The 14,192-nt window shown below is 36.1% G+C and overlaps 1 protein-coding gene across 7 annotated transcripts in view; it reads right to left on the bottom strand.

The window, feature by feature from the left end:
* The window catches only part of DENND4C (DENN domain containing 4C), an 81,322-nt gene that overhangs the window by 48,882 nt on the left and 18,248 nt on the right, over positions 1-14,192 (bottom strand). For all 7 annotated transcript variants that reach the window (XM_069002386.1, XM_069002389.1, XM_069002390.1 and 4 more), the window contains one exon: positions 4,953-5,280. In XM_069002386.1, coding sequence (XP_068858487.1) covers positions 4,953-5,263 — 311 coding nt within the window. In that variant the 5' untranslated portion in view covers positions 5,264-5,280. The remainder of the gene's footprint in view (positions 1-4,952; positions 5,281-14,192) is intronic.

The following is a 14,192-nucleotide window of genomic DNA, read 5'->3' as shown; positions in this document are numbered from 1 at the left end:
CCTGAACACTTTTAATGCACAGATGCTATTATGGGGAAAGCTTTATCTCCCATTCCACACCCAAATAAGCAATGGCTCCATTTGCTTGGTTCTCTGCAGTATGTACAGAGTACCAGTCACCTTCAAATCAGTTTTTTATCATAACAAAACTTAGGATAAAGGTAACACATTAAACCGTTGTACTTTGTGATCTGCAGCTTCCCACTTGTATTCCATCACAACTTTAAAATAAAAAATAACCAGACAATACATATTTACTGTCCCAAAATACCTTTGGCTAAATGTTTGACAGACTACTACTAAGTATGTATTTGAAAACTTCAAAAAGTCATGTGTCTAAGCTAAAAAAGTCTTCTTGCACATCCAAAAATTCTCAGAACTTTAAAAAAATATAAACTTAAAATATAAAAAAATAAAACTTTCAAAATTACTTAAATACTCTTCCCATCATTAAATTGGAAAGCACAAATATTACTGTTTATTCTGATTCAACAGAACAAACATATATCTTGTCATAGTATTGATGACACACATGAATTACAGTCCTAGAACACTTGAAAAAAGCAAAGAAATCACATGAGTTGGGACTATATTAACATAGCTACCAGGCTGCCAATTTATTCAACTAATCATGAAGGACAGTAATATTCAACAACTGTTTCAGTTGTAAAGACTCTGATCATCAGACTTGGTACATTTAAAACAATATGTAGTCTCAGGTTCAAAACCAGACTAATACCAGCATTTCCAAGGTGCAACATTAGTGTTAATATACTACTGGTTCAAGATATGAAAGTACATGTAATTGAACTACTTCTAAACTATGTAGTGTTCCGGAAGAACATGTATTTTGTCCTTTTATTGGGTCACCTCCTCCATAAAGTTAAGAAACCTCAAACAACAAAGAACCCCAACAACTGTAATGGTGGCAGGTGACATCCATTGTGCATAAGGAGTTTACATGAACTCTTCACATCACTGTCTTACATTCATCAGAAGAAAATAACTAACAGAGCAATCTCCAATAAAAGTTCCAGTTCAGTTTTATTTCAGTTTCACGTATTTGAAATAAAATCAAAAAATATAAAATTATTCCAGAAACATTTGTCAGCTGTCAGCTTATGAGAAGGAACATGGCATTAATCAGACTGTTCCAGCAGTTCAGTTTAATAAGTTTACAAGTATTCTAAGAAATGTACTTTAAATGCTCAAGATTTTATCAGTGGGGTGACCTCTCACCAAAACAAAAAAGAAAATGAAAGCAACATGCACCCCTACATGTACACTAGAGAAGTATTATTAAACCCACTCCATTTCCTAGCCTCATGCATAGTTCTGAACTTACAGTATGATGCTGTATCTGCAAGCAAACAGAAGAATGCCACCACCCATGAATCACTCAAATTAAACAATGGTTTTAATGATTCAGAGAAAACATTCAGAAGTGATGCATGAAATACTGAACATGACACCCTGTATATACAATGTCCTCCCTGACAGGGTAGGTTTACTTCTACTTGTTTCAACTTTCCAAGTGTCTGCCTTTGATTAATTAGTACTGATCATGGTTAGACTTGTTTCCTGCTTCTTTACGTTTACAGTTTGGTCTTGATCTTAGGATCACATTATTTGCTACATTATTTTATCAACATCAATACAGTTTCATTTCAAACAAAATCTAAATCAGTTTCCTCTACATGTTAGGTCCTTTCTTTGCAAGAAAGACCAAAAGAATCTTATCATCTCGTTGTAAGACTGTTTGACATTGTATGTGGAAGTTCTCTTACGCCCAGTTTTACTGATTCAAAAGTATACTTCAATACATCAGGGAACAGAGTTTAGAAAGAAGAAATACAACCTTGTGGCTGTCGAACTAAAAACCTTAAAACATAGAAAACTTTGCTTCTGGAAAACCATGTCAAAACAGTCAGACTTTTGTGAATTGCATTTGTCTAGGGGTGTCCAGTTTGACTCCTCCTTCTCTAGATCCAAACAAAATTCTGTCTCTCACAGTTCTTATGCAAAATAAGCCTTTATAACTCCTCTTCCTCTCTAATTTTGCAAGTATTGAATAATAAAGGAACTTATATAAATATTGTAACCACTAGGAAGGTCAGAAAAGTGGTGGGTCAAGCAAAGGGAAAAGACTGATTTATCTTTTATTTCTACTGTCACCTCTAGTATTATTTGTCTGAACAAACAAGTTATTAGTTTCATCATTATTATCCTAAGCTGTTCCAAACACCCAGCTGCAGTCGTCACAGTGGTGGAATTAAGGAACAGTGAAGATACCGACTGCTAAGAACATCTTCCAGTTTCTATTATCCTTCTTGAAATTTGAGTTCATTTTTTTTTTTAAATACATCTCTAGTAAAGAATATCATTTGTTCAATTGATATGCCTGCAGACATTTTCAGTAATCAAGCATATAGGATCACATGGGTCCTTAGCAGAGAATCCCTAAGCAAACTAAAGTTTCCCATACCAGTTAAAAAAACCAAAAAAGTTTAAAAAAAAAATCAGAATTTCTTTACTCACACAATGCAAATTACCTAACTTTTGCATTACTTGGTATTACAAGAACCTCTGCCTCAGACAAGAATTCTGATATTCTTCCTTTTCTATACTAAATGTTGTGAATTGCAAAACCACTTGTACTTAAAAAAACATTTTTCTGCAAGGTTTTCTTCCATGTAAGAAAGATGTGCTGGAGTTCTAACAAGTTCCTAACTCACGTGTAAAACAAAGAGAGGTGAGATTTTGTTTGAAAGTCTCACTGCACCTAAACTGACAGATTTCAAATCTCGGTTCTCATCTATTTCTGGAACATCAGCAAAAAAACTGGTGAGGAAAGCAACAGAATGACAGTAATTGAATTATTTCATAAACATACAAGCTTAAGATACTAAATTTTACAGCTACATGTAGGAAAATGACCCTAGAGACCTTTTATCCTAAGAACAAACCTTTGTTTTCTCAACTAATTTCCAACTGATATTTTTTCCAACTAATTAATCTGTTTAATTCTAGGAAATGTAACATCCAGAGGCATGGCACATGGCCTAACTATATGCAAGCAGGTAACTGCAGCAGGAATTCACTCTAGCAACTTACAGACACTTCGACTCAACAAGCAGTGGACAAATAGAAAGCAACGAGGATGGAGGGAGTGGAAATACTGAACACAAGGACAGTGGCAGACAAACAGTAGAGCATGTCCCTATCTCCATCTTTTCCAAACAGCATTTGTTTAACTACTTTCCCTAAAAATAACACTGAAAGAAATACACAGACAGACACAAACATTTATCAAGAGTCACTTGAATGCTCCATCTATGACATAACTCAATTTTATACACATACTAACAACTCTGACATAAGAGTATGCATTTCATCCTTTCAAGGGATGTACTCTTCCTCCACATATTAAGTTCACTCAGCATGTCAGGCTGAAAGGTAAAATATTCTTTCACATTGGTTCTTGAATAAAATAGTAGAAAACAGCATAAATTAGCCTTCAGACTGTACATGCATCTCTTGCCTGAACACTACTTTTATTTGAACACACAGGAATTCTGGAATTCACAGAAAAAAAACAAAGAAAAAAAACATTGCTCTAACCATCTCTTGCACATAGTTGCAAAGCAGGGGGAACAGCAGGGGGAGAATACGCATCATTACTCAGAGAGAAAAGACTGCCATGACATGTTAGGTCATGATGTGTTAGGTGTGACAGCCTAGCTAGATCTGTCTACAACAAATACAGAATAAATACTATTTGCCAAATACCACCATCTTAGCCAACTACTTGCCTATTTCATTTACAAAATTTTACCAAGAATTCAAGCTCCTAAGGTTGTGGGAGACACGAAATAAACATATGCTAGCCAAGTTGCCTCCTTAAAGGCACATGCTGAAGACTGATTGTTCAGGAATTCCTTTGAGGAAACACTCCCTGTAGAAATTCTTTCTTCTACTAGAACTTACTGAAGTTTAACAAATCATTCAAAATATAACTTCACACTGTAGCGTCTCTTCTTGCAGTGCCAGTCAATCACACGAGAAAAGATTATGTTAAAAATCACAGCTTCACTAAGACTAAGAAGACTATTAGAATGTAGTTTAGATGATCAAGATGAACAGAAATTAGAATGTACCAGCTTAATTATACAGCTTGAACTATAACCCTTAAGAGTGAACTGTCTTACCAGGGAGCTGCTTTCATTACTAAGATTTCCCTATCGGTCTCCCCCTGACTGAACTCTGATTGTCAGCAGGCACTCAAATAGTAGGTCAAAACCAGAGTATGTAGGCTTTATGTCCAAGCATTTAAGCTTATAAATGAAAATAACTGAAATTTTTATAGTGTATATATAGATGCATGATATTTACTCTTCACTATTTATTTACTAAGTAGGGAGAAAAATACACACTCTCTATTTTGCCATAATTGTAACAGCACCCCACAACCATGCTCTTCTATCTTTCTCATTATATCCACAGTAGTTCTACAACATCCTTACACATTTTTTAAAGTTGTATCTTTTACCATAAGCCTTAAAGTGAATTCCACAAAGTGATAATTTTTGACTTCTGAAGTAATAAATTTTCAGATTAAGCATGTTAATGTTTCTGGATTTGGACTACATAAATTAATTCCGTGTTATTCTATCATCTTTCATAAAACTGCAGCAGAGAACTTAATTTCTCATATTTTATCAGCTTCATCTCTCTCTCCCATCTTTTAAACTAAAACATTATCATTGATTTTAAAAAGACAAGTTCACTAGAAGACTGACACTTCATTTGACCTATTCGATATGAAAACACACAATAAGCAATACAGACAGTACTTTTTATGAATTTTTCTCACATCTGTTTTCACCATCCTCTATGAAGAGTAAGATTTTATCATTATTGAAAGAGGAACTCAACAGCAATAGAAATCTCACCCGATGTCAGTAAGAGGTGGTTTGTCCCGGCCTCTCCTGTAGCAAAGAAAAAGTTCAGGACTCTTTAGACTTCCATAGTTTAAGTTGGCTTGGAGGGCTGTAGGGGTGGCTTCAACACAGGTGTATCCCTCTGGGACAGTTTCACCAGCTGATTTAATTATCACAGCAATGTCAGTAATTGGAGCCTTGGGACCAGTTGACTTTGTTTCATGTCGGCTTATTTCTTGGTCCAGGAGGGTTGCTGTGTCTGTATCAGTGAGCCCTGCCACTACGAAATAGTCAGCCACTCGCGGACCTTTGTCTTCTATCATGGTTATGTCAGTACTTCCTAGGGAAAGGAAAGAGAGAGAAATCGAACACTCTGCTTTCAAACTCAAACCCCTCTCAACAACTATCAGGATTTAGAACTTATGAAAAAATTTCTGCAAATAGTAAAATTCTTATATACAGAGTTCAGTAAAATTCTAGGGATACTGCAAAACAAACTTTGACTTTTGCTGCTCAAGAAAGATACTGAAAGATACTGAGGGTAATCAGATTTCAGTTCTAGCAACATAGCAGTCATGTTTTAACACAAGGAAAGTAAAGTGAGAATAAAGGATCTCACCCAAAGCTCTTAACACAACAGCTACATAGAAAATTGCTTTATGTTATCTATTAAACTGTACAAGCCCTTCACAGGCTATAAGTTAATGTAGGTATCTCAATCAAAAAGCATCCCTATTTTTATGCCATTACTTGTGAGCAATTTGACCACAGAATCATGTTGTCTTTTTTGTTTTTTTTGACAGAGAGAGAACAATTGCAAGTACAGGCTCACCACTTTATCCTCTGCACATTGCATCCATTTTGTTTTATAACTTAGACCTAACAGTGCAGTCTTGAGACATTCAGCTGGCGACTGTAACATCTGGAAATCATTTACAAAAATCACACATCCAAACCCACATTTCATCAGCTGATCAGGCAGTACTCATCACTGCTCAGCTGCACATTCCAGATCTGGAAAGAGTTGTTCACCCAACACCACTGGTGTTCACTAAGCATATGATGTTAAAGCAGTAAAACATAAGTTTCTATTAAGAACAAACCTAGCTGACAGCCTATGCTCAAGTACCTTAAGTACTATTTCAAGCACGTAAATCTCATTAAATTTTTTATATTTACAAGATGAGTAAGACATATTTAAACAGTAGCAGTCAAGCAATGAACCTTCAGGTAGCTAGGGACCACATTCTTCTAGATCCCTTTGTTTCCATCACCAGATTTCTGGGAATCCCATATAAAAAGTTAATGAGTAATGGAAGTCTGGTTCCCATCTCTGAAAACAAGACTGCCATGGCTTCCAAGGTCCTACCCACCGAGGAGTGGTGGTTCATGGGTATTACCACCAAAACAGAGAAGTTTCTTGTACTCAGAATGCCTGAGTCTGGGAACTGCAGAAACACTGGCCTCTGCTAACAGAAAGGTGGTTTGGTGAAGGCAGTATAGCGCTGTTCCCTGCAACTTGATTGACGCTCCTATTCTTATCCTGCTCTTCCTTACTGACATTATATTGAAAAAGTATTTCCCATATTCACAGCACACAAGATTTCTAAGACTATTGATAATTAGTGTACTAAGTACCATCTGAGGCAAAAGTCACTTATCCATCCTGCATATTTACTACAAAACTTTAGCATAAAATTATGCAACTCGGGTGCCAAACACTATATTGAAAGCTACTGCAGCATGACAACAAAGTTGGGAATGGAGGGGAAATAACTTCATGCAAATTTGTTGTACCTCTATATTCCAACTACAGTTTTTATTTTCTTAACACTGAAATATCAACTTTTCAAATCCCTTCAAACCTGAAAGGAGATGTACCTGCACCCTTTAAAATACCTTCCCACAATGCTTTTCACACTGTCACTACAACGTTCTCTCAAAAACTTTTGTAGGGCAATCCATACATAGGCACAGAAGAGTTTGGCTCTCCTGCAGAGGAGAAAGCCATGGGACAGTTATTTATGTGACTAGATTTATGCCTAAAACATACGGATGCCATATCAACAGGAACAATAAAAGGTTTATTCAAATGTCAGGGTGTCATTTCCTCATCCTTCAGGTGCCTAGGTCTCCTGAAGAACAAGGAAATTACTCCAGAGCCATAGCTACCTGTGAAGCTCCTATCACCTTTAGGTACAAAACTTGCATCAGTTTACCTTTACTGTCACAAAAAGCATGAAACCAGCAATAAAGTGCCTTACAGCTAAGCAAATCAGCAAGAAATGCAGGGCAAGTGCCTGCATCTCTATAAACGGGGGCTTCAGTTAAGAGATCCCTTCGCACACTGCCACTGCTCATTTCCACCTTTGCTTCTGTCCGGAACTACAGTCTGTGCAACCACATAATGAATTAGAACAAGAAATGGCTCTGGATGAATACTAACCTGGCAGAGACTGCTTAGTGTTCAACCAGAGCAGTTCTCCAGCCGTCGCCTGTGTCAGCACAAAAGCAGTAGCAGTATGACCCTTTCAGCAGCAGCACTGACTTATACTGGATTAATCATAAAACTGCAAAGTCTAAAATGTTTCATTTTGCCTCTCAGATGTTTGGAATTGTTCAGAGAATTATTAAAATAAAGAAGGAAATAAGAAATAAACAAACCACTCTCTGCTCCTCTTAAAAGAAAGTCCTGAGCTAGAGTATCTTGCAATCTGTAAAATACTGTTTGAAGTGAAATCGAATAACTGGAAAAAGCTGATAAAAACAGGAAAATGGTTGGCATCCTAGAGTATTGGGTTTTTTAAACCCAAAACGTTTGTTAAATGTTCCAGCCTTCTATTAACTGGGTCACGTTCACACAGCTCAGCATTGTGTTTTCTCAATGCAACATTAAAATCATGGACTACATTTACTTTTAGCACACAGAACAGGAAAAAGAAAACCAGTAACAATAACAGCATACGTCAAAAATCCCACAAGAGTTTATATTTTAATCACAGCTCGAGTTCCTGGAATTGCACTAATGTTATCCTCAAATATGCTTTAAAGGGAGAACTTAGTTTTCCTGGGAAAACAGAGGGAGGAAAATTTAAAAGCACCTGAAAAAGTAAATACTAAGATTTGGAGGATTAGAACGCAAATGAAGAAAATCCATTCCTAAGTTTTCCTCAGTGGGGATCAATAAAACTGTAGCAATTAGTTGCTAAGCAGCATACACTTGTATCTACGATACTACATTTTTCTCTTAGCCATGGCTATGTTTTACTTCATAGAAACTCTGTGTAATATGTGGCAGGCAAAAGTCAGAGTCACCAGACAATTCAGCTGAGAAACTTGGCACAAAAGTATTGTATGTCAGCACAACATTTAGTGAGTTTTTTCAAAATGTTCCGAGTCTCTCAAAACAGTTCATTTTCCACAAGGATAAGTAAGGTTTCAAATAAGCACTGCAAGTCAGCTCTTCAGGAATTTGTTCTCCAGTTTCAGAAAGATTTAAAGCAACAGGATCACTCAAAAGAGACCTGAAAGTAATAGCTCTTATTTAAGCCATAGTGATCTTCACTAATGCAACAGTTTTAGAAACATAAATAGACAAAGAATTAGCAGATAGCCACCAATAAAATAGAAACAGCAGAATTCATCAGGTCCAAGAATACTCTGCCTTCTGAACTGCAGGAAAAAAAAAAAAAAAAAAAGTAAGATTTGTAGGGAACAAGATGAATCCACTGTTATTTTCCATTATTTTTGTGATGACTCACACAAGAACAAGTATGAACATTGCTCCTCTTAATAGACAAGGGAACAAGCATTCTTCTACGAGACCATGTATCCTAATTTTTATCAGGGCAACTTTTCCTGAGAATAACTTCAAAAGCTACTGTCCTCTGTCTGTTTTCTATGAGCACAGTTCTGCACAGCACAAGACTAACAGAAAAACACATTTAGAAAATATTGGGATTTCTATTGTAACACACAATAGTGTGTTTTCTTGCAGGAAAAAACCTAAATAAAAAAAAAAATTCTAAAACTAAACACTGCTATCTTAATGTTGGATGATGACAATGCAGGACATATTGAAAAAAAAGTCAACATAAAAGTTCCATGAAAGACCTTGTTTTGAAGTCTACAAGGTACTTAATTTTGAGCCAAATAAACTGAAAACAAAAATTGGGAACTCCATTTTAAGAACATGAGCAATACTGTTTCAGGAATTACAAACCCCAGTGTCGATATGGACTCAGAAGGGTTATGAAAAAACTATTTAAGTTTATTTAAGTGAAGTTAGTTTTCCAATTCATTCATAGTTCACAAAAGGGAAGTTTGCTGTGAGCAGTTTAGGACCAAAAGTATTTTTTTAAATGAAGGAATAAAAGATGCACTTTTAAACCCCCCGTGTTTTTCTAAAAGGAATTCCCACAGGCAGTAATTAGTTTTGTAGATGAAAAACAAAACCAGGCAGCACATACCACACTTTAAGATGTGGTCTTTAACATGTCTAGGACAACTAGCCTAAGACAAGATTTGTTTAGCAAAAACATGCAGGAGTGAAGAAAATAACATCTTTTCAAAGCTAAATGCCAGAAATATGACAAAGTGTTCTCTCCCACAGTTCATTTAAGGCTGGCTGCTTTAAGAATACAATAGTCTTTCTCACAATCAAAATGCAATTTTATAATTCTTCATGAAGTTCTATCAAAATATAGTTAATTGCTATTATCTTCACAAAGGTCACTGCCCTTTCTTAAGGAGAGATTTCATAAGGAAATTGCCTTGGTGAAAAGGATTCGACTTCTGTAATTTTTATAGATTTTGAAAAAAATTACAATGTTAGAAATTGCTTTAGTTATTTACTAGTCTCTAAAGCACCAATTAGATTCTAAAAATCTGTAAAGTGTCAAATTATCCTCTAAAATTAGGCTAGAAAACCAGCATAAATCTACAAAAAAATGGTACAGATAAATGCAGTTTTTGACAAGTGTTCTAAAGAAAAGGAAGCATAAGCTTTGCAAAACTGCATACAGAAGGCAACCAAGCATTTATTACAAACACCAATCTGACAATTTACATACAAATACTAACACCTTAAACTAACAAGAAGAAGGCATTCTTGGCAAACTGTATGTATGTATGTACGTACTCACTCCAGAGTAAAAATAAGACCTGGATTCAGAAATAGCTGGTTTTAAGGCTTATGTGCAGGCAAGTCCTTGAGTAATAGCTTGCTCCTTTCAGCTCCTGGAGAGTGATGTCACAAATGCTGGTATCTCAATGCACAAAACCAGTAAAAATATGTCTAGAGTGTGTGTGGATATCAAGGGGTACTTTTTCGGTTCCCTTCTAACTGGAGTGCTAACTTTACATGTTCTCAAAAAAACCCAGCACAGGGCTCAGGAGGCCAACTAGCATAGCTTTACTGAGAAAAAATCAAGTTGGTCTTTAAAAAATCTTGTATTTCCACTTCATTAAGCACCCTACTACCTGAAAAGGCAGTAATGTCCGCAAGTGATTGATGGCTAACATGACACTGCAATTTACTAAACTTGCATCTTCTTTCACATACTGATGTTACCCACAAACTACAACGTGTGGAAACTACTACTTACAAAGTACTTGCTGTGTGGAAGCCTGTAGCATGCATACACAGATGACTGAAGAACTTACATGGGTTCTTTCCCTCATAACTAGAAATATTTCTGTAACCAGACTGCATAGGAAATAAGTTTTATTTCCAGACTGAAGAATAACTTCAGCACTTTTTGTTCATTGTGGTTGAAACACCTATTTTGTAAACAGCCTCCACAGTTAAAGCTTTAAGCAAGGTAGGTGTTAAAATTAACTCAGGGCTTCTCCACAGATCTTTAACTTTGCAAGTGAATTATACTTGGCTATTGGCAGTAAAGAAGTTTAAAAAATGTACATGCACTCTGCTTTGACATTTACTTTTAAAATTAACTGACCTAAAGCTCACTGAAAAAACGGAATTTGCTATGCTAATTTGAGAGAGAAAGACATTACTGAACAGACAGAAGACAGTGCATTTGGAGGTCATCTGCAAGACTTGGAAAACTTACTGGCTACAATTTGAGTAAGAGAGAAGCATTATGTTTCTCAACCACTGCCCTAGGCAAAACTTCATAGACAACACTGTGAGGCACCTCACTCCTCAATACAGAAATACAGCTACGTGACCAAGTCTTTATAGAGGCAATTTCTCTATTATTTCCAGTGAATTCATCAGAAGAGAAAAAGGGTATACAGATTATGAAAATACAGAAACAAACTTTCCCTGGAGTGCTAAAGAAGGGAGTTGTCTTATTCTTTAATCACACAGACCATTGTATCCTGTACTGAGATTAAACAGCACTATTGGTGAAGGAAGTGAAGAACAGTATGATTTCCCTTTGTATAAAAGAATCTTCATTGATGCCAGCTAAATCTATATTTTATAACAAAAGAACCAGTGAAGAATTCCTTTTAATCAGTGAATTTGGAAGTGTCCCTTAAAACACATAAAAAGTATTACATAGTATGCACATACACCTTGGATAGGCACATTAAGTAACAAGCAAGATAGCATGCTTGTTGAGATAAACAGTATCAGCTATCTGTTAAAGCTGAAAAGACAAAAAAATGAGAACAAGATTTGTAATTGCCTTTAAAGACATGTTTGAAAAAGTTAAATCACTGTCATACCCAGCAAAGAGATACAACTGGGCTGCATTAAGCCTTCAGCTTGTCCCTCTTTCTTCTAAACACATTTCAAATATCAGAATCAAAAAATGATTTGGGCTGGGAGCAGAGGGGCTTTACACATCCTCTGGTTCCAACCTCCTTGACATGGGCAGGGACACCTTCCATTACAGCAGGCTGCTCGCAGCTCCACCCAACATGGCCTTGAACACTTCCAGGGATGTGGCATCCACAGTCTGAATACCCTGATTCTCTGGGCAACCTGTGACTCAACACCCTCACTATGTCGTATGTACAATCTAAACCATCCTCTTTTAAGTTTAAAATTGTTGCACCTTATGCTGTGACTACAGGCCTAAAAAAAAATTTGCATCCAGCATTTCACAACAGTGGTAAAGATAATGGCATGACAAAGCTGGTGGGAATAAATAGATGATGACAGATGATTAAAAAAGACCAATGTTTGCAGAAACAGATGATCCTAAATCAGAACAATAAAGTTTAATCATGTGGGGCAAGAGAAAATAGAACTCAAAGACCTGAACTTAGCAAGTTTATCAGCAGTGAGGATCTGGACACTTAAAAACTTTTGTCTCTAGGATCATTCATAAAAATCAAATCTAAATACAATGCTAAAGGGTTGAAAATATTACTGGATATAGTGGTTAGTACTAATACTACGAATATGATTTTTTTAAAACTTCACGTTAGTGAAATACATCAACAACAGTGCTACCTTTGGCTTTTTTTTTTTTTTTAACTATTTCCTAGCTGTATTCCACAGCTACAAAAAGAACACAGTGAAGGTGGTTCTCATTGTTAACTGTATTCAATAAATCTGCATGATTGTTCTTGTTCTAGTTGCCTCAGTTTTTGTCTCTGTGTAACCAGATTTCAAGAAGCTGATGCTTGAAATGACTTTGAAAAGCAGTAAGGAACACAACTATAGACTATACCTGGCAATCAAAACTTTATATACTGGATTTTTTGGTGGGTTTTTTTGCTAAACATGAAATACAGTTATGATTCTAACACACTCATGTATCCACACAGGCTTAAATGTACACAGCAAGTGCAAACAGTAACCTTTGTTACCATTTAACAGCTAGAACATACTGCAGCTGGCACTCCAATCACTTGCGTGTTTCAGCATACCTTCCCTGCTACTGCTTGCATCAATATGCTTGCCCATATCATGCTCCCTTTTAAGCAAACCCATTTCTAGTCAAATAAGTGGGCAACTCCAGCTTATGCACCTCACTTTCACAGCAGAAATCAGACCTTTCATGTACATTACAGATAACTGAAAACTACTACAGAATGGAACATTATAAACCAGACTATTCCACGAAGTGAGTTCAGGAGGAGTTAATGAGCAAGGAGGTTATCAAACACTTAAAATGGAACTTGCAGCACACAGGGAAGTCACACAGACATATATACATTCTCTGAAGCACATTTTACAACGTGTAAGAATATAAACTGCATCCATAACAACAAAAGACAAGGTAAGGCGACATTACTTCCAGCATACCATTAGCACTGAACAGGGTTAAAATAGAAAAAAAACATAGTCCACAGTCTATTAGCTAGTCAGTCAACAGCAAGAGAAAAAAATTATTAGAAATGATTTTAAAGATTTCCTTTTTTAGATTGTGTATCAGATGATAATAAAAATTATTAAACAAAGTTTCAATTACAGTCACTTGACTAAATCACATGAGCATTAGAAAAACCAGAATTGCTAAAATAACTTCAGAGATGTACTGCCCACCTTCTACCTGTCTTAACACAACCAGCTGTGGAACGGGAATGGCTGGATGTCACCTGCATTTTGGTCTGAACATGCATATATGCAAATACAGGACCATTCCTTCCTAGCAATTTTCAAGTAAACATCTGAGAATGTTGTAGTTGCACAACTGAAACATATTACAACCTACATGGTGATTATCTTATAGAGGCCTCTAACATTGGAAAAATAAACTTAAGAACAAGGTGAAAGATAAAAAGCTAGCCAGTTACATTTTAATGAAGCATTCCTACAGGATGACCTAGGACTGAGTTAATTGAACCTCATCCAGGAATATAACTTGTATCAAGGTCTGGTACTGAAAATAATCTAAACTGGCTTTTTACATCAGATAGATAAATTGTCACAAATTTGCACATATGCAAAGAAAAAAAATGTTGACTCTGTAGTTGCTGTTTGTGTACCAGACTGTTTTCTGACTGCGTATGAACATGAAAATCAGGCATTAAATGCATATAACCAGGCTTGATGGTAAAGTTGTCTAAAGCATTCCAAACAGATCAGGGCACTACAGTACAAAATAAGAAGTATAGCAAATGACCTCAGGTAAGCAATTCCCATGGAAGCAAAGGCACCAAGCCTGGAAACAATTTGATTAAACAGCAAGGGTTTTTTTTTTCCTTTCCACCTGTACAAAAAACAGTTCCAAGAGCAGCAGAGTTCTGCAGACTGTGAACATTTGAGAAAAAAATCACTTGTGCATTAAGCTTTTGGTATGTCAACCACAGTTGTACAGTTAATACCGA

This window comes from Aphelocoma coerulescens (genome assembly GCF_041296385.1).
Source record: "Aphelocoma coerulescens isolate FSJ_1873_10779 chromosome Z unlocalized genomic scaffold, UR_Acoe_1.0 ChrZ, whole genome shotgun sequence".
In the NCBI taxonomy this organism is placed as follows: Eukaryota; Metazoa; Chordata; class Aves; order Passeriformes; family Corvidae; genus Aphelocoma; species Aphelocoma coerulescens.
Note: the sequence above shows the minus strand (reverse complement) of the source record. Positions and strands in the feature narration are given on the sequence as shown.